This window comes from Ambystoma mexicanum, chromosome 11 (assembly GCF_040938575.1).
Source record: "Ambystoma mexicanum isolate Mex_15411 chromosome 11, UKY_AmexF1_1, whole genome shotgun sequence".
Classification (NCBI taxonomy): Eukaryota; Metazoa; Chordata; class Amphibia; order Caudata; family Ambystomatidae; genus Ambystoma; species Ambystoma mexicanum.
Window position 1 is genome coordinate 1,438,791,547 of NC_090934.1, and position 19,926 is coordinate 1,438,811,472.

Consider the following 19,926-nt stretch of genomic DNA (forward strand, 5'->3'; position numbering starts at 1 on the left):
AGATGCGCGCGGGTGCCCCACCACCGAATTGCTTGGCGGAAGACCACATTGAGCGGGATCTTGTCCTCGAAGGTACCCGCCGCTTGCATCCAACGGGCGTCGAGGAACTCTTGTAGAGGACGCATCCGCAGCCTACACAGACGCACCAGGTAGATGCATGAGGACATCATGCCGAGAAGGGACTTGATGGATCTCACTCTGGCCACGTCCATGGCCAGCAGACGCTGCACCTTGCCCAGGATGGCCTTCGTCCTTTCTTCCGACGGAGAGGCCAATCGCGCCACTGTATCGAGCTTGGCTCCCAGAAACAGTGCGACCTGCGACGGAACCAGGTGGGATTTCGAGAAGTTGATGGAGAATCCCAGATCCGTGAGCAGTTGGACGATCTTCGCTGTGTGTTCGACGGCGAGTTCGCTTGTCCTTGCTCGGATGAGCCAATCGTCCAGGTAGGGGTGAACGTGGATCCCCTGCAGGAGCCGCCACTGGTGCTAGGCACTTGGTGAATACCCTGGGCGCCGACTTCAAGCCGAATGGAAGGGTCTTGAATTGGTAGTGCTGCCCTTGGACCACGAATCTGAGAAACTTTCGGTGTCTTTTTAGAATGGAAATGTGAAAGTAAGCATCCTCCAAGTCCAGCGACTATAGGAAGTCGCCTTCCTCCAGCTGTCCCAGCACGTGCTGGAAGGTGACCATCTGGAACTTCTGGGCCTTGATATATTTGCTTAACCGACGCAAGTCCTAAATGGGTCGCCACCCGCCGGTCTTCTTTCTGACGAGGAAGTATCGTGAGTACACTCCGGAGCCCCGGAGCCTCTTTGGGATGAGCTTGAAGGCTCCTTTCTTCAGCATCGCCCTTACTTCCAACAGCAACTGGGGACGTGGTTTTCCTTCCTGGCCACGGGAGGAATGCGGGGCACTTCTTTAGGAATTCGAGAGTGTGTCCGTGGGCCAGGGCATCCAGCACCCAACGGTCGGTGGAAATGGACTACCACACGCTGACTAACTTCGCCAGCCGGCCTCCCACCGGGGTGATCAGGTGGGGGCCTGACGCTACGGCCGGTTCAGTCCTGCTTGGCAGCGGCCTTGCCACCTTGGCCTCCTTGGCGACGACGGCAAGATCCACCTGACTTGCCTCGTCCCCTGTAGGTTTCCTGCGTCGAGGAGCCGCCGCCAAATCCTTTGGAGGCACCTTGCTTGCCTCCCGAGTTCCGAAAGGGTGGCCGTCGCTGCTGCAAAACTCCCAAGGCCCGAGCCGTCTCCGTGTCAGCCTTGATGGCCTGCAGCGACTCATCCACTGTCTTCACAAACAAGTTGTTCCCGTCGAAGGGCACGTCCTGGCAGAAATCGATCGCTTGGAGCCACCCCCGCCATTGCAGGCAAACACTGTTGCCCAACTGACGGAAACCGGTGTCAGCAATGTCCGTGGCCACCGTTATGGCGTGGTCCGATGCCACCTCACTTTCCTGCAGGATCTCCAGGGCTTCCGCCCTCTTGTCGTCCGGGAGGAAGTCTAGCAGGGGAGCGATCTTAAAGCGGTGTCAGCAATGTCTGTGGCCACCGTTATGGCGTGGTCCGATGCCACCTCACTTTCCTGCAGGATCTCCAGGGCTTCCGCCCTCTTGTCGTCCAGGAGGAAGTCCAGCAGGGGAGCGATCTTAAACCACAACTCCCTGTCGTAGCGGGCCACAATCGCCAGGGCGTTGGTCGCCTTAATTGTCGTTGCTGCAGACGAGATGACCCGTCATCCAATGGTGTCCAGTTTCTTCCCCTCGCCGTCCGGTGGATAGGTCGAAGTTGAAGCCGTCGCCCCCGCCGCTTTCTTCTTGGCCACCGGCGAGACAACCGAATCCAGGGTCGGCTTCACCCTAAGGCACAAAGGGGCGGAATCCGGGACCCGGTACTACTTCTCGTACCGGTCCCTCTTGGCAGGCGTCGTGGACGGGTTCTTTAGGAGGGACAGTCCTTCGTCCCAGATGTCGTCAAGTAACGGGACCGAGAGGACCGTCTTCCTCTTGGCCTCACGCCGTTGATAGAGGAAGCCTTCCTTCTGTTCTTCGGGGCAGAGCTCGAACAGGTCAGATGCCCTGGCAATCATGGCGTGGAAAGAGGCAATTTCGTCAGGTGGAGAGTGCCGAGGGGGTGGTGATGGAAGGCCCATCCCGTAGTCACCACCGTCGTCATCCATCCCCGTCGTGGCCGTATCTGTTCCCGTGTCCTCCCTAGGATCAGGGGAAGTAGATGAAGGCTGGGAGGGCCGCGAAGGCTGGAAGGGCGGGGGGGATGATCTCTCCTCCGCTTGTTTGAAGGGCTTCCCGACAGGCCCGGTTCTGCTGGGTCGTCCGTTGGGAGTAAGGGCAACCTTGTCCTTATCTCCGTACATAAGGCTTGGATTGCCATCAAGATGGCTCCCAAGTTGTCCAGAGGCTCGTGCACCGGCTGCGACGGTTGGGGAGTGGAGTCCTCCTCCACGGAAACCTGGTCGGCGCCACCGTTGCTCTCTTTGTCCGCCTCATCGGCATTCCTCCCATGTGAACGGACCTCCTCCAATATCTTGTTGAGGACCTTCACGACTCCAACCAGTTCTTCTTCAGAGGCTGTATCGGTGTCGGCCATCGCCCCTCCCCTCTTTTTCCACCGGGGTTCTCGCGGGGGTCTTATTGATGGGCTGGAAAGAGGATTCCCCTCTGCAGTAGCAGGGAAACTCTGGGCCCCGAGGTCACCTCCACTGGGGTAGCCTCCACAGGCTTTGCCACGGTCGCCACGACGCCCTTGATAGAGGCCTTAGCCAGGTGAATCAAGGCCTTCACCACCTTAGGCGCGCTTGAGGCCTTCACCTTGGGGGGAGGGTCAACACCTCGCTCCAACTCAGCTGACTCCTTCGGTATCAACCGGGGCCTCTCCAGAAGCTTACCCGGGTTCTCCGATTTTCTCTTCCCCGAGCCAGAGTGCTGGCTCGTGGTTGATGGCGTCGGTGAAAGTGCGCCCTGCCTGGCAGCCGAGGAGCCCGACACTTCGGTGCTCCCGGTGCCCGCGGACTCGCAGTGCTTTGCCTTCTGTTGGGCCCCCGTCGCCGGGGCACCCTCACAGGACTTAGAAGACCGCGCAGACTACTACTTCTTCTCACCTGCCGTGCTCTTCTCCAGCCAGCTGGCGAGGCGGATCCGACGATCCCTCATAGTCCATTTCAACAAGTTCTTGCAAAACGCATAGTCCTTCTCCACGTGCGTTTTGTCTTTGTGAAGGCAGTAGAGACATCTCGAATGCTTGTTCTCCTTGTAAACATTCTGTAATCTGCATCCAGGGCAGTTCCTGAACAGCTTGGATCCGGCCGTCGAGCTTCCCTTGTCCTCGGCCATGTCCACGAGGTATGCCTCAGATCTTCTGGAATCCTCCAAGAAGCCTAACTCTATGAAAACTTCACCCTTGAGGGGCGTAGAAATCTCTGAAACGGGTCCCTGTTGATCGGAAGTAGAAACGGTGGAGCTTGAGGCTCGATTGACCGGAAAAATGAGAATAAACTCTTTGAAAAAACGCAAAATGCAGTAAAAGCTCGAGAGCTCTAGCACAAGGACTCCCAACACTTGAACGTGCGGTAAAAATCTGAGGATGGCTGCCAGGGGAGAGGCTTAGGGAGAGGGCAGTCATTGGCTGGGGGCAGTATGACCCAGAGACCAGTGATTGGTTACTACTAAGAAAGACAGTTCAGAAACGAAACTGATACTGATTTTTTCTTTACCGAGGATTCCCAGCCTGACGACGGGGAATATTCATGAGCATGTGAATCCATGCCAGACCCCATGCTGGAGTAGATGTTTGTTAGGACAGTTTTTCTGAGTCCAACTAAGGGCTTAGTAAAACTCAACTGAGGCAGTACAAAACTCCACTCTTAGTATAAGGCTGTGCCACCTGAGTTCATGGTAGCGTAGTCAGAGCAGCCAGGCTTATCTTAGACTTAGGCGTCGATGGCTTTGATATGGGTGTCAAAGGTTCCGACGTCGAGGGCATCAATGAAACAGATTGTTTTCGTCGAGGATGCCTTCGACAAAACCGTCAAAGGGCTGGACTCTCGACTTGTTGAGGTCCTCGACACCTTTTCACTCTTTCGAGGCTTCGAAGGCTCTCGATGTTAGTCAGGCTAGCGTCCTGGACTCGAGGGTGCACAGGGTTTAGCCTTAGACTTCCTCTGGCCGTCTTTAGGCAGAGCAACCGGGACATGATCTTTCTTCTGTTCTTTCGAGGGACTAGGGGCTTCTTTCTCAAAGATTTTCATCTCCCTCCGAAACTCTTCCCATTTTGCTGGGGAGTCGCATTTAGTTGGACATGCTATTCTCTCGGGTGAGGAGTAAATCAAAGAAGGAGACACATGACTTCTTTTCTTCGACTTATGGAAGAAGATACACAAACCACTTCTCGATCGAGATTTCTCTATCAAGATTTCTTCGATCTTTTTCGACGAGGAGAATCTCTCGACTCATCCGAAGTACGTTTTTTTTGGGACAGAAGGGGATTTTGGAATTCTACCAACCGCCAATTAACTTTGGGCTCTCTCAGAGCCCTGTCAGTCATCGCCTGACAGGATTTGAATTCCTTCGTACGATTCTCCATGCTGAGGCACCATAGGCAAACACAGTGGGGGTCGGTGATGGACATCTTCGACCCGCAATCCTGACATTTCTTAAAACCCATCTTGGGCGTTGATGGAGTCGACGGTGAAGACATGCGGTTTTTTAATTTAACGAGCCAAAGTGCGCTGTAATTAATCTTGAAGAAAAAGCTGCATCAAAAAAATGGAACTGAAGCCAACGGCGCTGCGCCTGCTACATATACTGCGGATGACGTCGACCATCGGACTGAAGCCTTCGAGGGACCCCGAGTCATCGACGCTACCGCACAGCGCCCTCCGTCAAGAATTTTTGTTTAACAAAGCAGCTCTAGCTGGAAGATAATTATCAAGGATGAGGAATATGTGGTGGACACAATCCATTCAAAATCTTTCTTTAAAAGCTGACCCACATTTGTGGTCTTTGATTCTAAGTGACCTATACAAAGAGATCAATATGCGCTGCAGAATCCAGTCATCTTTGAATCAAAGCTACATAGTCAAAGGGATAAGCCTGAAAATGACCATCCTATTTCCCTGCTGAACTCATCATGCAAACATTGTACTTCCCTAGTCCCCATAGATGTGGAACAATTGCCTTTAGATGATTTTATATCACGCTACCAAACAGGGTTTAGACAGGGCCTGGCTCTGCATTAAATGGTATTTTAGTGAGCATTCTCCAAAGTCAGGCAGCCTTGAAAGGCAGCAATCCCATACATATTGCTTGTGTAGATCTTTCTTCAGCCTTTGAGGAGATCGACATAGCCCAGCTATGGAATACATTGTAAAGGTGGGGTATTCCTGGGGGACTGCTATACGTCGATTTTATTGCACACAGACACCACTGTTAAGTCAGACTCAACATCGCTGGTGTCATAACTGACAAGATTAGCACTATGACAGTCTTAAAACAGTGTTGTATTCTTGCGCTCCGGCATTTTAATCTGCATTTGGTGGATTTGTTTGAACTGTTTACTGCACATAGACACTTTCCCCCTAGAATCAGCAGTATACGAGTAGACTTTTGGGCATTTGCCGACGATATCTTTATTTATAACCAGACACCAATTCGGCTGCAACAACACTTAACTATTCCAGAGACATATATGCTTGCAAATAATCTGAAGATGAATACCAATAAAATATCAGTAATGATATGCAAGCATAACAAAAAAAACATCTAAGCACAAATTGTATCTTTATAAACAAGCCACTGGAAATCACAAACCATATTCTATACTTGGGTTACCCCTTTTTGTCTAAATTTAGTCAGTCAAATGTGATGAACAGGTTAAGATATAAACTGATACCACTCCAAGCTGAAATGCGGAAAAAATGTACAAAATATTGTGCATTCACCATAATACCATTAATACAATGATACAAATCGAAGATCATCCCGGTATTGATACATGGGTTGGAGGTCATTAAAACGGCATTCCCTCCTTATCCGTAGATCGATTCAGTCAATCTTCCATCTTACATTTTAATTACTTTGCTTCGTATAGGGTATGGTTTACAATCTATTACTTTTATTATAATTTTTACAAACTCAAGCTATTAGGTAAAATGTTCAATCCCCATAGAATATCACATTTTGAAAATCTGTGACACTTTACTTGCTAGGGACTGAGCTTGTTAAAATAAGAAAATGAGTGCCTATCTTATCTGGATGAAATATGCTCTAATACAGAGGGATTATTAACTAAGCCTAATGGAGTAAAATCAAAAATTAGATTTGGGGAGTGGACGCATCAGCGCAACCCTCTTAGAAAGTACAAGATATGCAAACATTATAAACATGCAATGATGAAACTCACTCTTCCACATCACCCTCTCAAATTTCCTAATCAAAGGATTCAAACATTTATGAGATTTCTCTTTACTGTTTTGTGTACGTTTGATGGTATAGGACCTCGTCATGGCCTTGCTTCTATTAGCAGACAGTGTTGTCTTTGCAAAACTATTGATAATGAAGAAAGTTGGACGTACATTTTTTTAGAGGCAACTTATTTACTTAGGCGTCGATGGTTTTTAAGCAATTGTTTTTTAACAAATCTGATAATGAAATGTTCTGGGTACACTTTTTGGTGGAAAATCAGATATCACTTATTTTTAGCCCTTGTGCAGATAATCAAATGAATAACATTATGCTGGATGAAACTTTTTAATGCTGAAAGTCTGAAGGACTGATCGGTTTCCCCATAGCAATGAGCAAAATGCAAGGTAAGTGGAGCTGAAGGCTTTACTTCCTTGCAAAAAGTCAGAGCATGTTTAAAAACTGAGCAACAAGAATGGAGATCCATAGAAACTACGGAGGTAAAGTTGCAAAAAGAGAAATCTTCCCTAACAGACAGCCACTGACCAAACATTCCGCCCAGCAACAGACACTAGGGGACACTAATGTGGACTGGGACCAGAAAGTCCCAATCCCCACATACGGACACATACAAAGACTGCCACTTTGTGCTGGAAAGCAAAGGCGCTGCTCAGGAACAGGCTTTCCATATATGGCAATTTCCGGACCCAAGAGGGCAGGAAGAAAACCAAAGGACAACATAACCAAAAGGACAGATGGACATCCAATGGCATGGCCATTTTGGAAAACATGGAACGCTATTTCTTTATGAGGTAAAATGCAAAAGAACAGGAGTAAAAAGTTAAAAACAGTAGCAAAATATTCACTGCCAAAAGCCCATTCCAGATACATTTTAATTTGTAACCGCAGAGTCACAAAAGAAAGTTTTAAGGATACTAAGAATCCGAACCCCACTTCAATTTAGGGTTATGTGTGCAGCTTCAAAAAAGTCAAGAAACTTCATAAGAGAGATATAGGGACGCATACATTTTGTGGTGCAGGAAATGTGCTGGTAAAAGTGGCAGTAATTCCATCACTACCACTTTTCCTGCACAGCAAAACTACACGTTTGCTGGTGGGGGTCACCGATTTATCTCCAGCCAAGAGCTTTTGGACACGCCAGCCCCCAGATTTGCATGAAGGATTGCATGGTGATTGGTGAATCCTGATGGTCTACCTCCATAAAGGAGGAAGTCCTTGAGCAGAAAGGAAAGTAGGTATTTACTGATGCTAGAAATACTGGCAATCCCCATAATGGAGTCCTATGGTACTCGATGGAATGTGGATTTACCACCCTTACCGGCACCTGTAATATCCCGGAAATTACGGAATATCAGCCCCCGGTAACAGTAGGTCAGTTTGCTGGTATCTTTCTGGAACTAACGGCAGGACACCGGCAAACTTGTAATAAGGGCCATAGTCTTAGGGACGTATCTGCTTGCACGTACAAATCAGTACAATGCAACAGAGGTGAACCATGAGGCTTTTCATGCCTCCTAAACACCAGGACAGCAGTCAAAACAAAGCAAAAAGAACAGGTGTCCCATAGAAGTCTATGGAAGGAAAGCAGCAAAAAGAAAACCTTTCCTAGCACCACCCAAAACACCTTTGGAAATTCTTCCTGAAATTATTTACTGTACCTTCTGAAACAAATTTTCCCATCCGGAGAGTGTGCCTTGACAGCAATGCCATTATACCACAGAGAGTCAGCATATTCTTAAGAGCACCATATATACTCCAAGTACCTGTGTCCTACACATAGGGTATGAATAATCTCTGTACCAATATACTTGGACCCTATTTGAGATTCCTAATAGTTAGATACCACATGTAGGATGCATGTTTTGGTCCCTAAACAGAACCACTAACAAATATATACACACTTTTTTCTTTCCTCTGGATCCACTGGAATGGATTTGTTTAGCAATGCAAATTCTTCTTCATGCTGAATAATAGCCTTCACATTGACCTGAACCCCAGAAATCTTTATGGTAGGGCCGCGCTTCTTCCCTGGACCTTTGCCTGTGAAAAGCAAAGAAAGCCTTTAGTCATTTCACAAAACACTATTAATGAAGAAAACGCAGATGAATACACAAAACAGTGGCAAAGAAAATCTCACATATTTTGTTTCATGATATAATGCATACAATGTAGCGTTTATAAACGGTCTATGGTTAAGATCCAATTACAGTTTGTTAGACAGAATTTAAAGAGGAAAAGCAATTCTCATTTTCAAAATGTTATGGAGCCTTTTTCTCGAGGGTACTGCGTGGGGTCCAATACACTGCATTTTTAAAATTGGACTACAAATGGGATAGTGGGCTACACCATGGATAAGAGTTCTAGGCTTATCACTGGATATCTTTAACTAGTAAGGGGCTTCACTAGACAGCTGTAATATTGTGAATTTAGGTTTGCAGGGCAGTTGAATCACAAATTCAAACCCTTTGAGAGGTATCCTTACAATTTAAAACCAGGGCTCCTGCCTCCATCGCCAGACGTTGCATGAACATCACTCTCTTAAAAAGGGAGAGCGGAAACAGATGTGAGATTATCAAATGTTCCCCAACACACCTATTGATTGCAATATTACTCATTTTTCCCTTTGGCATATATGCTCCCTTTTAAGTTCGTTTTTGTACCACCCTGTTAAGTATGCTACAACAATTAACCCTAGGGCTAAGGCTAGTACACCTGACAAGAAAGGGAAGCGAAACCTCTCAGTGTTAGTAACGCGGTCAGAGAGACAGGGCACAACTCTCAGGTAGTGGGTAAGTAGGTTGACACAGATGTACAATTAGTCAACACACAACTCCAGAAAACAAATGACACTGAAATATACTTTAAGTAAAACATATATCGGGTCAAATAAGTACTTTGAGTATTAATACACAGTACTGAAAAAGATACCCGAATATTATAAAAACAGTAATGCCTATACATGGACTCTCTTAACTCCCAAAGTCTGTATGTGGGCCCTCCATCAGAGGTGAACCTCCAACATGAAATAGGTGGGAAAGAATGAGGGAACCATACAACCTACAAGCAGGCACTTTTCTGGCCTTCACAATTAAGTGCATTGTTAAGTTGAATTTACAAAATCAGCCATGGAGGGAGAGATTTTGTGAGGCCACCTTATTATGGCGAAGAAGAAAGACACAGAGTTTAGCCATACCGAATCAAGTTAAAGTGGCAGAGCGGCAAGGCTTAGTCACAGGAAGGGTGTGGGTGTGGTCTGGGGTTAGAATGAGTCGACACAGAGCAGCAACAATAATTTTAGTTCGACAGGGAAGTATAAAAATATACAATAATGTATTAGGCATTTAGGAACACACTAAGCATATAAAAATCATGTGCAAGTAATGTAAATCAAAAAACATATAACATGTACATTCACCCTTAGAAATGCAATTGCACATGCATTATGTACTCTTCGGTAGAATCTCTTTTTTGGGTGTAATTCTCCCCATCTGAGAGTCCTCCTGCACTTTTTGCTAGACTTTGGGATTTTTTTTATCAGCTCTTCAGAGCGAGTGAGAACCTTGATCCATACGCAATCAGTCTTTTACTCTACACCGTTGGGAAACCTTTTCAACTCTTTTGGTTGTTTCTTTTTGGAGTTATGCTTTCCTCCAACTGTTAAGGGATCTGCAATTTATTATTGCAGTGCACAAGATTTCTGTGCAATGTTGCTGGGAGTGCCTTGAGCTGCCCTTTGAATTTTCCTTGTGATACCAGCCATTACCAAGAACAGGGGGATACTTTTTATCCTACCTGACTTATTATGTGGAATAGGCAAACCCTCCCCCCCCTTATGTGGAGCACTGAAGGGGCACATTGTATCCCTTTATCCACTTCTCCTGTAACTTTCTAGTTACATTGACAAGTTCATCTAAGTGGCTGGTGGCAGTGGATGTTTTCTACCAATTTTGCAGGCTGCTCTCGCAGCGGAGGTAAGGGACACATTGGTCATCATTGACCTAAAATCGTGGCAGTACTTTTTTCACCAACTCTTGATTACTTGTCCATTTTTAAACCTTCTTCTACCTACATGGGAGGACGAGGTGCCGCTATGTCTTTTGTGGGCTTCCTTGCGAATGTCGCCAAGACTCTGTTTGTGCCTGAAAGGACAGGAAGTGGGGGAGGTGATCGAAACTCCCCTGGTCTTTGTCCTGCAGTGTGTCTGCCTGGATCCATTTCGAACTGGGAGACGGTTCTCCTTTTGGGCAAGTCAGCCCCCAGATTTGCATGAAGGCTGAATGGTGATTGGTGCATCCTGATGGTCTACCTCCTTAAAGGCAAGGGTCCTTGAGCAGAAAGGAGAGTCGACCAATGGAAATAAGAATCCAAAGAAGGAGGATGCCTGTAGCCATTTCCAGTGACTACCAGTGCCGCCTGAGTGACTGCTGCAGCTCCAGCCGTCTCTTCTGATTAACAGGGAAGATCTGGGCCAGACGACTTCCTCCTTTCAACTGGTGGGCCTAACCAGTCTCGAAGAGCTGTAACGGTCCTGGCTGCAATTCCCCAATACCCTGGGGCTTGGACGATTTTGCTGTGCATCGTCTCCTGAAGCGCGGTTTCCGGATGGAACCTTGTGGGCATCCTTCTAGGCCTACAGCGACTCTTTCCCACTCTGAGTATCTCCCCTTATAAGTTGGGGACCAAGAAACAGAGGAAAGCCTGCTGTGTGACAACCGTCGCTGAACCGAAGTTTGTATCGAGTCCCAAAGAGCAAGTATCATGAAGATCATTTGCTGGGCTATCCCATCACAAGAAGCTGACTGTCTGCTCCTGCCCAAAGTACTTTCTTCAGCCTCCAGGCCAAGAATCAGAACAGGAGCTGCTGTCGGCTCACCTTGGGGACCCGCTGGTGAAAGTCTTCTTTCTTCAGAAAAGGCACTGTCCTCTCCTAGGTGTTCACCTGGGGGCTTGTTGCATTGATCTGCAATCCTGCTGAGCTTCCTGGGACACTTTGGGGTGGACAACCCCAGTGAACACCGAGGCAGATCCAACACAGTTTACCTTGAAGTGAGATGACTGAATGTTAGCGAGATATATTATTGTGCTTCATCCCCTCTCCTAGCGAGACCCCCAGCATTTTTTGTTGGACTTCTGGACCTTTTTCTTGTATTGCCCAGAACAAGAGCTGCATTGCCTCTCTGCACAGTAGTAGTGACCCTACACCACCTCGCTTGTTGAGGTAGTACATGGCCACTGGGTTGTCCGTCATTATCAGGACATTCTGTCCCTCTACAGATGGCAGGAAGGCCTTCAGCGCTAGTCTGATTGCCCTCATGTATATTGGACTCTGATGGAGACCAACGACCACTGATGTTAAATCGTTGGTATGGGCTCCACACCCCATGAGTGATGCGTCCCTCACTACTGTTATCTCCAGCCAGGGTTGCCAAAAAGGTTCTCCTTTCAAGATTTTCTCCTGACAGGCCCATCACTGAAAGTCCAGCGAGACTCTGTTTGGGATTTGTAAGAGATCTGACATCCTTCCTGAGAATTGTGACCACTGGGTCCTGAGAGCCCACTGAGGAGATCTCATTCTCAGGTGAGCCTCTGGCACAAGAAAAATGCAAGATGCCATGAGGCCAAGCAACCTAAAAAATAATCGGAGACCGGTAGATGTTGGGCATTTTGGAATTTTGTCACCATCTGCAGAATGTCTTGAGCCCTCACCTAAGGTGGCGAGGCTTTTCACAGGGATGCATCCAGGACTGCTCTGATAAATTGGAGTCTTTGTGATGGGATCATGTGGGACTTCTTGAAGTTGAGAGAGAAGCCCAGCCTGTGGAGGGAGTGGCAAGTATGAGACGATCTAGGGCTTGTTCTGGGGAACTGGCCCTGGTCAGCCAATTGTCCAGGTAAGGGTAGACGTGAATCCCCCCTCTCCCGAGACTCGCTGCCACACCCACCATTAGCTTGGTGAAAACCCTCGGGCGAAGGTTAGCCCAAATGGTCGAACCCGAAACGGATAGTGAGAGTTGCCAAAAAGACAAACCTCAGGTACTTTCTGTGCTTGTGATGGATTGGCACATGAAAGTAAGCATCCTGGAGGTCGAATGATAACATCCAATCCTGAAGCTGTAGGGGTTGAAGGATCTGGGAAAGGGTTACCATCTTGAACTTGTTCTTCCTGAGGAACTTGTTGAAGTCTTTTAAGTCCAAGATGGGTCTCATTCCTCCGTCCTTCTTTGGAATTAGAAAATATGGTGAGTACCGACCCATGTTCCTCTCCGCTACAGGTACTGGTTCTATAGCACATTTCTCCAGCAGGGTTAAAATCTCCTGCATTAAGGAGCGGATACGGATTCTTCAAAGAGTTGCTCCTCGGTGGATGACACTGAGGTTTTTGCAGGAAAGGAAGGCAGTAACCTTGCGCAACTGTCTCCAATGCCGAAACATCTGAAGTAATAGCCTGCCATTCTGTCAGATGCTGTGACAACCTGTCTCCTACTGTTGTCTTGTGATGCAAGACCTCAGAGAGGTTTTGGAGTGGCTGACGCTGAGGCTGAGGGTAAAGCAGCCCCTGCTGTTGCGGTCTTAGTACCTCGACCCCGTCCACCACAGGGGAATTGTCTTTAACCTCTTTGAGCTGGCTGTCCTCTGCCTTTTCCGAATGAGGAATAATAGCGAAAAGACCCACCCCTCCAGGGCGCACCTCTGGGGCAGTTTGGAGTTTGCTTTATTGCAGCTCCAATGTATTTGGCCACCGCCTTGGAAGTTTGCAGCTTCTCCAAACTCTCATCAGCTTTATTCCCAAATAGATGTGTGCCGTCAAAGGGCATGTTGAGAAGTCTGGACTGTATGTCTGGGGCAAAGCCTGACTTCTGCAACTATGCAAATCTACGGATTACCATACTAGCTGCCATAGCTCTGCTGATGCCGTCAACAGAGTCGAGACCTGTCTGGAGGGATTTGCACATAGCGTCCTTTCCATCCTTGATAACGTTCAAGAAACCGGCTCTTTCCTCCCCTTCGCGTATGTGGTCAGCCACCATCAAAATACATTCCCAAAGTGTGTGGGTAAACCTCGCCAGCGTGCATGTGGCATTAGCAGACTTTAACACCATAATACAGGCCGAGAAAACTTTCTTGGCCATGGCATCATATTTTTTGTCATCCCCATCTTGTGGGATAGGCATTTTGTTTGCCAGAAGAGGTTGCAGCTTGTACCACCAGGCTTTCTGGTGTTGGATGCTTCGAAAGGTATAGAGGGTCCGAAGCTGATGCTCTATATTTAGCTGTTAACCTCTTATTTACCACTGGGACAATCTCAGGTGTTTCCCAGTTGGTAGATCCTCTCTTCTGTAGAGCCTTGTGAAATGGGACAATAGGGTCTTCCTGTGGTCCTTTGTTGAGTATGTCTGTTAAATCATTCTGCTCGAAAACAGGTGTGGGTCTGGACCATCCAATGTATTCCATTACTCTAGTCATGAGCAGTCTATAGTTGCCTTCAGCATGATCTCCTGGATCTGCTCTACCAACTTCCACTTCTGAGGAAGTGTCAATGCCACTTGCCTCATGCAGAGTACCCTTCAGGTTTTTTTATTCAGGATTCTTCTGATACAAGTTCTTCAGGAACTGAAGGTGTCCGATATTTAAGACCAAAAGGTCTTTCCGCATCATATGAGTGTTCAGCCTCCTCACAGATTGAGGAAAGAGTTTTGAAGAAGTCTGATCGAGGTTGAGGTGTGTAAATCCTCTCAAAGGTAGAAGGCGGCGCTATAGACGTCATAATGGGTGCTGAAGGTGTCTAAATTGTCGATGATGAGGTCAACAGCTTTGACAAAACTGTCAACGGCTTCGATTTCTCTGAAGTCGTCGATGGCTTCGACATCAATGTCTAGGTCTTCGACGAAAGCAAAGGAATTGTCGTCTATGGCCTCGAGGAGGTCAACACTCAAGGCGTCAATGGCTTCTCCTTCGATCCTGGCGAATAGCTATTACCTACCCAGTCCCACACCTGAAGATTAGGACGAGACGCACCTACCAATCCAAACAATACTCACTATGATACAGCTGGATCAGCGCAGCACCACCGAAGCAAGTCGGCCCACGAGGAACCAGCAACAACCCAACCCACAGGTATACAACTCTAACGGAACCATAAGTACGTGAATCAGGATACAGACCCCACTAACCCAACCCTCAATCCTCTGCATACTTAAACCCACACAAAGCCACACAACCACCTCTCTCCTAGCAATCCGAACACACTTTACCACTCCGCATCAACACATAAACTTCACCCACAGCACTCGAGGCCTCGCCCGATCCGACACTAGCACCAAAGCCCAGCACTCGGTGTATACCGAGCGGAAGCTGCCAACAGCACACCACTTCTCCCACTCTCCTTCTCCCCTCCTCCTGACTAACCCTACCCGTCCTTCCTGTGTACAGATCCACCAGAGCGCCTGGGGACCAATTCTGTTGGTGACGGTGCGCTATACAAGTACCTTTAACATAACATAACACTGAGGGCGTTGACAACGCACTCTTTGGCTTTGCCATATGGGGCGATATGGAGGACTTTTTGTGCGTCACGGAAGCTTTCTCTCGATTCGAGGGATTAGATCGCTCTCAAGGAGTTTCCACAGCCGAGGTCGAGGACTCAACTCCGGTGCTTTCCAGGTCTTTTGTCTGGGGTATCGCCTGTAGGTGTCTTCGAGGGGAGCAAGGGTGCGTTCTCGAACACCTTCAACATACACTTTCTGAATTGCTCACATTGTACCGGGGTACTATGTTTCGAGGGGCAAACAACCCTTTCGGGTGAACTAGATGAAGAAGTGGACGGCGACCTATGGCGCCTTTTCTTGCCATGCCTCGAAGACAATGAATGATGCGATCCACTTCGTGAACGGGAGTGTTTAGGTATTTTATGACAAGGAGACAAAGGCGATGACTCGTCCGATGATTCACGTTTGGACGGGGTAATAGATTTTTGGGCCTACCTCTCTCCAACTTCCCTCTGCACTCCCTCAAGGCCTCGGACGTCATCGACATGCATTCGTCACACTCAGAACACAGATGCTCTGCCCCTAGGCACCACAGGCAAACACTGTGTGGGTCCGTCATGGACATCTTAGCTCCGCAGTCGCAGCATTTTTTTAAACCGGACCAAGGCGTAGATGGAGCCGATGAGGAAGCCATCTCGTTGAAATTCGAAGAAATTTCACAGGAAACAAAGAAATGTAACAATGAACCAATCGTTACGTTACCGAAGCTGTGAAGCGCAGAAAAACACACCTGAGCAACAGACGCTGCGCAAGCTACTTATACCTGTGATGACGTTGAGGCAGAGGCCTCCCAGGGACATCGACTCGACAGGCATCGACGCAAAGTGCCTTCTACTGAAAAAATGTTTCTGAGGCAGCAAGCTGGATATAAGGAAATATCAAAGATAAGGAATACGTGGGAGGACACAATCCATTAAAAAAAAATACTTTTATATAACTTATAAAAGTGTAAGTGCTTCTTTGCAGTGCCAGTCTAGCTAGGATTCAGTGTACTTACTGTGAGAAACCAAAGGGTGTCTCACCGACCAGTCCCGTGGAATCTGTCATCCAGGGGGCCTTGCCACGGCCATTGCTATTGGATCCAGACCCCGAGGATGGACCCGATGAGGGTGGATCACCTGGATGAGGGGTTCCTGGGGAGTGGGAGTGGGGCACATGAAGGAGAGATGCAGTATCCCTGTCCCCATTTCCCTGTAGAATACCCTCATTCCGTGTACTATCAAGGAACTTTACCCCCCGCCCTTTCCTACACACAGTCTGCTGCATGAACAAAGGGCTTCAGGGAAAGACTCCCACACAGCCAGTCTACTTGACATGTTCCAACATCAGGGTCAGGCAGAGTCAGGCACTGAACCTTAATGACTCGCACCTGAATCCTGTTACCTTTCCCCACTGATATAAAAGGCGGAGCATGAGAGCACCCAGAGAGCAAGGAGAGAAGGGCAACCGAAGCGACCAACACCAGCAGAATGAAGGCCAGGAAATCCTGGGAAAGCGACGCGACCATGGAAGCAGAGCAGACAGGACAAGGAGGCGAATGAGAGGCTGTCGTCCTACCAGCTGCGAGGTATAGGTCACTGCAGAATCCCAAAGGGGCAACTCCCTGCTACTGCAGAAGGTCACGGCGGTACATCCATGTACGTTGTGAGGACCTGAAAGGAGGCTAGCCACGGTGGGCCAAAATCCCTGACTACACGGAAGGTCTTGATAAACTATCAGCTGCTGCCGGTGAGTGAAATGGGAGACTGGCTTGTGTTGATAAATGAAAAGGACATCAACGTGAAGTGCTTGTCGGGTAGTCGAGAAACCGCGAGCAAAAGCACATTGTAGCAAGAATCAAGAAGGGAGTAGTTTCTTACCTGTAACTCCATTTCTCCAGCGTTGGTATCTTTCATGGATTCACATGCTTAGAATATTCCCCGTCGTCAGACTGGGAACCCTCGGTACACATATAAAGTCGTTTCCTATAGGAAAAAACTTCCGACACTTGTGTGTCCTATCCACATCTACGTCCTCTCCCGGGCCGTCCACGCATGCCCCGTAGGACGGAATGGTATAAAAGCCCCACCCCCGCGGGTCCCATCAGATTTCGGCCCCTCCAAAGTAGAAAGGGGGCCCTGCCTATGCATATATCTTGCACATTGCATTTCGGGGAGGCTGGTGGGCGCATGTGAATCCATGAAAGATACCAACTCTGGAGAAATGGAGTTACAGGTAAGAAACTACTCCCTTCTCCAGCATTGGATCTTTCATGGATTCACATGCTTAGAATAGATTGTATAGCAGTATCCTAAAAGAAGGAGGTGAGAATGCAATGCAACATGCATCACAAAAACCACCCCCAAATCCAAATATATATATATATGCTCGCAAGCAGCAACATATTTTTTTTTGTTGATATAAACATATTCATAATACATACATATATCTATATATCTATATATATATACTTAAAGCCAACACGCCAAGGAAAAAACCAACATAGGCAAGGTAAAAGACAACAGCTTCACCATATTTGGCTTACCTCATTGAAAAAGATGGCGCAGAACTGCCCTTCCCATCTGTACTTCATCCGCATGCTGCCTTTCCAGGCAGTAATGGCGTGTGAACGTGTGTGGGACTGACCATGCCGCCGCCTGGCAGATGTCTGTCAGAGGAATTCCTGCCCATAGCGCCGCGGAGGAGGCTGTCGATCTCGTGGAATGGGCTCTAGGGTGCCCGTGTAGGGGTCTCCCAGCCTTGGAGTGACTAAAAGCAATCGCCGACGAGACCCATCGAGCCAGTCCTTGCTTGGAAATTGCCCTTCCTCTCGTCGACGGACCATATGCGATGAACAGCTGTCTGGTAGTTCTGAGTTCTTGCGTTCTTTGCAGATAAAACTTCAACGCCCTTTTCACATCAAGAGTATGAAGAGCCTTTTCCGCCGTCGATGAAGGGGTCGCAAAGAAAGTAGGGAGAACAATGGTCGAGTGTTTGTGATAGACCGTCGGCACTTTCGGGATGAAAGTAGGGTTGGTTGATAGTACCACTTTGTCCTTAAAGAATCTCATATATGGAGGGTCTATGACTAATGCCTGTAGTTCCGACACTCTTCTAGCTGACGTAATGGCAATTAAGAAAGCCAGCTTCCACGATAGGAACTGCATGGATGAAGAGGACATTGGCTCGAAAGGAGGCTTCATTAAGGCCCCCAACACCACATTTAGACTCCACGTTGGTGGGAACCGCTTCGTTGGGGGAAAAGTTCTAAAGAGACCCCTCATGAAATGTTTCACCAGTCTGTCGCTGAATAACGGCGAAGACTGTCTCCTCCTCGTGAACCTTGAGATGGCCGCCAGGTGTACCTTTATGGATGACCACTCTCCGCTAGGTGAAGAAGATACGGTAAAATTTGTTCTGGAGTTACTTCTAAAGGCCGTATTTCGTGCTGGGTTTGACACCACATACAGAATCTTCGCCACTTGCATATGTATGACTTGTTGGTGGAAGGAGCCCTAGCCGCCTGTAGAATTCTCCGGCAATCCGACGAGACTTTCAGAGTGCCAAATTCTGAAAAGTCAGGAGCCAGGCCGTCAGGTTGAGGCTGTCCGGATTGTGATGCCACACCGTTCCCTTGTCCCTGGACAGGAGATTCAGAACTTTCTGGAATGTTATCGGTTGTTCCAACGACAGATGTAGTAGGTCGGAAAACCACGGTTGTCTCGGCCAGTACGGTGCCACTAGAATGACCCGGCATTTGTATCTGCGAATCCACTGTATTGTCCTCCGTATAAGTGGAAACGGAGGGAAGGCGTACAGGAACTTGTCTGTCCACGGAAATGAGAATGCTTCCCCTAGGGATCCTTTCTGAGGCCATCTGCTCGCGAACTGCTCGCATTTCTTGTTTTCTTTCGTTGCGAAGAGATCCACTGAGGGGTGACCCCATCTTTTGAAGATTTTTTGCAGCTGAATGGTGTCCATCTCCCACTCGTGTATCTGGGCCATGCTTCTCCTCAGGGAATCCGCTTGTACGTTCTTCACTCCTGGAAGATGGTGAGCCACTATAGATATGTTGTGTTTTAAAGCCCAATGCCATACCTTTTGAGCCTCCACAGAAAGGGTCCTGGATCTCGTGCCGCCTTGTTTTATCAAGTAGAACATGGCTGTCGTGTTGTCTGTCAGCACTCTTACTCTCGACCCCTTGATATGTGGGAGGAATGATTTCAAGGCCCATCTCACTGCCCTCAGTTCCAGCACATTGATATGTAGGCGTGATTCGGTCGGGGACCATCTGCCCTGGGTTTGGTGGTTGCCCATGTGTGCTCCCTAGCCTGTCAGGGATGCGTCCGTGACGATGGTATTCTGAAATTCTGGTTCTTGTAGAGGAACCCCTCTGTCCAGGTTGTGAACGCTTTTCCACCACTGGAGGGCTCGGATGATTCCGTCGTCGTCGACGTTTATCCTGTCTGACCACCGACCCGTGGCTTGCTTCCATCTGTCCGCTAGGAATTCCTGTAGAGGCCTCATGAACAATCGACAGTTGGCTACTAAGTGGATGCAAGAAGCCATGGAACCTAGGATCGCCACATACTTCCTCACTGAGAGTGTGCCATGTAAGCGTAGTTGACTCGTCAGTCGATTGATCTTTAACATTCTGTCTAGGGAAGGTTTCACTATTCCCGACTGGGTTTCGAATTGAGCACCCAAGAACTTTAAGTTCTTTAATGGCCTTAGAGAGGACTTTTCGAAGTTCACTGCGAACCCCAGTCGTTGCAGAAGCTGTAAGGTGGCCTGCACGCTGACGTTGGTCGATGCCGAGGAGGATCCCCTCACAAGCCAGTCGTCGAGGTACGGGTATACATGATGCCCTTTCTTTCGCAGCCAGGCTGCCACGGGTGCCAAACATTTTGTGAACGTTCTTGGGGAGGATTTGAGACCAAACGGGAGCACTGCGAATT

The 19,926-nt window shown here is 48.2% G+C and overlaps 1 protein-coding gene across 4 annotated transcripts in view; it reads right to left on the reverse strand.

Annotated features, from left to right (window-relative positions):
- The window catches only part of CHD2 (chromodomain helicase DNA binding protein 2), a 1,289,637-nt gene that overhangs the window by 273,323 nt on the left and 996,388 nt on the right, over positions 1-19,926 (reverse strand). For all 4 annotated transcript variants that reach the window (XM_069625070.1, XM_069625072.1, XM_069625071.1 and 1 more), the window contains one exon: positions 8,345-8,483. In XM_069625070.1, the coding sequence (XP_069481171.1) occupies positions 8,345-8,483 (139 nt within the window). The remainder of the gene's footprint in view (positions 1-8,344; positions 8,484-19,926) is intronic.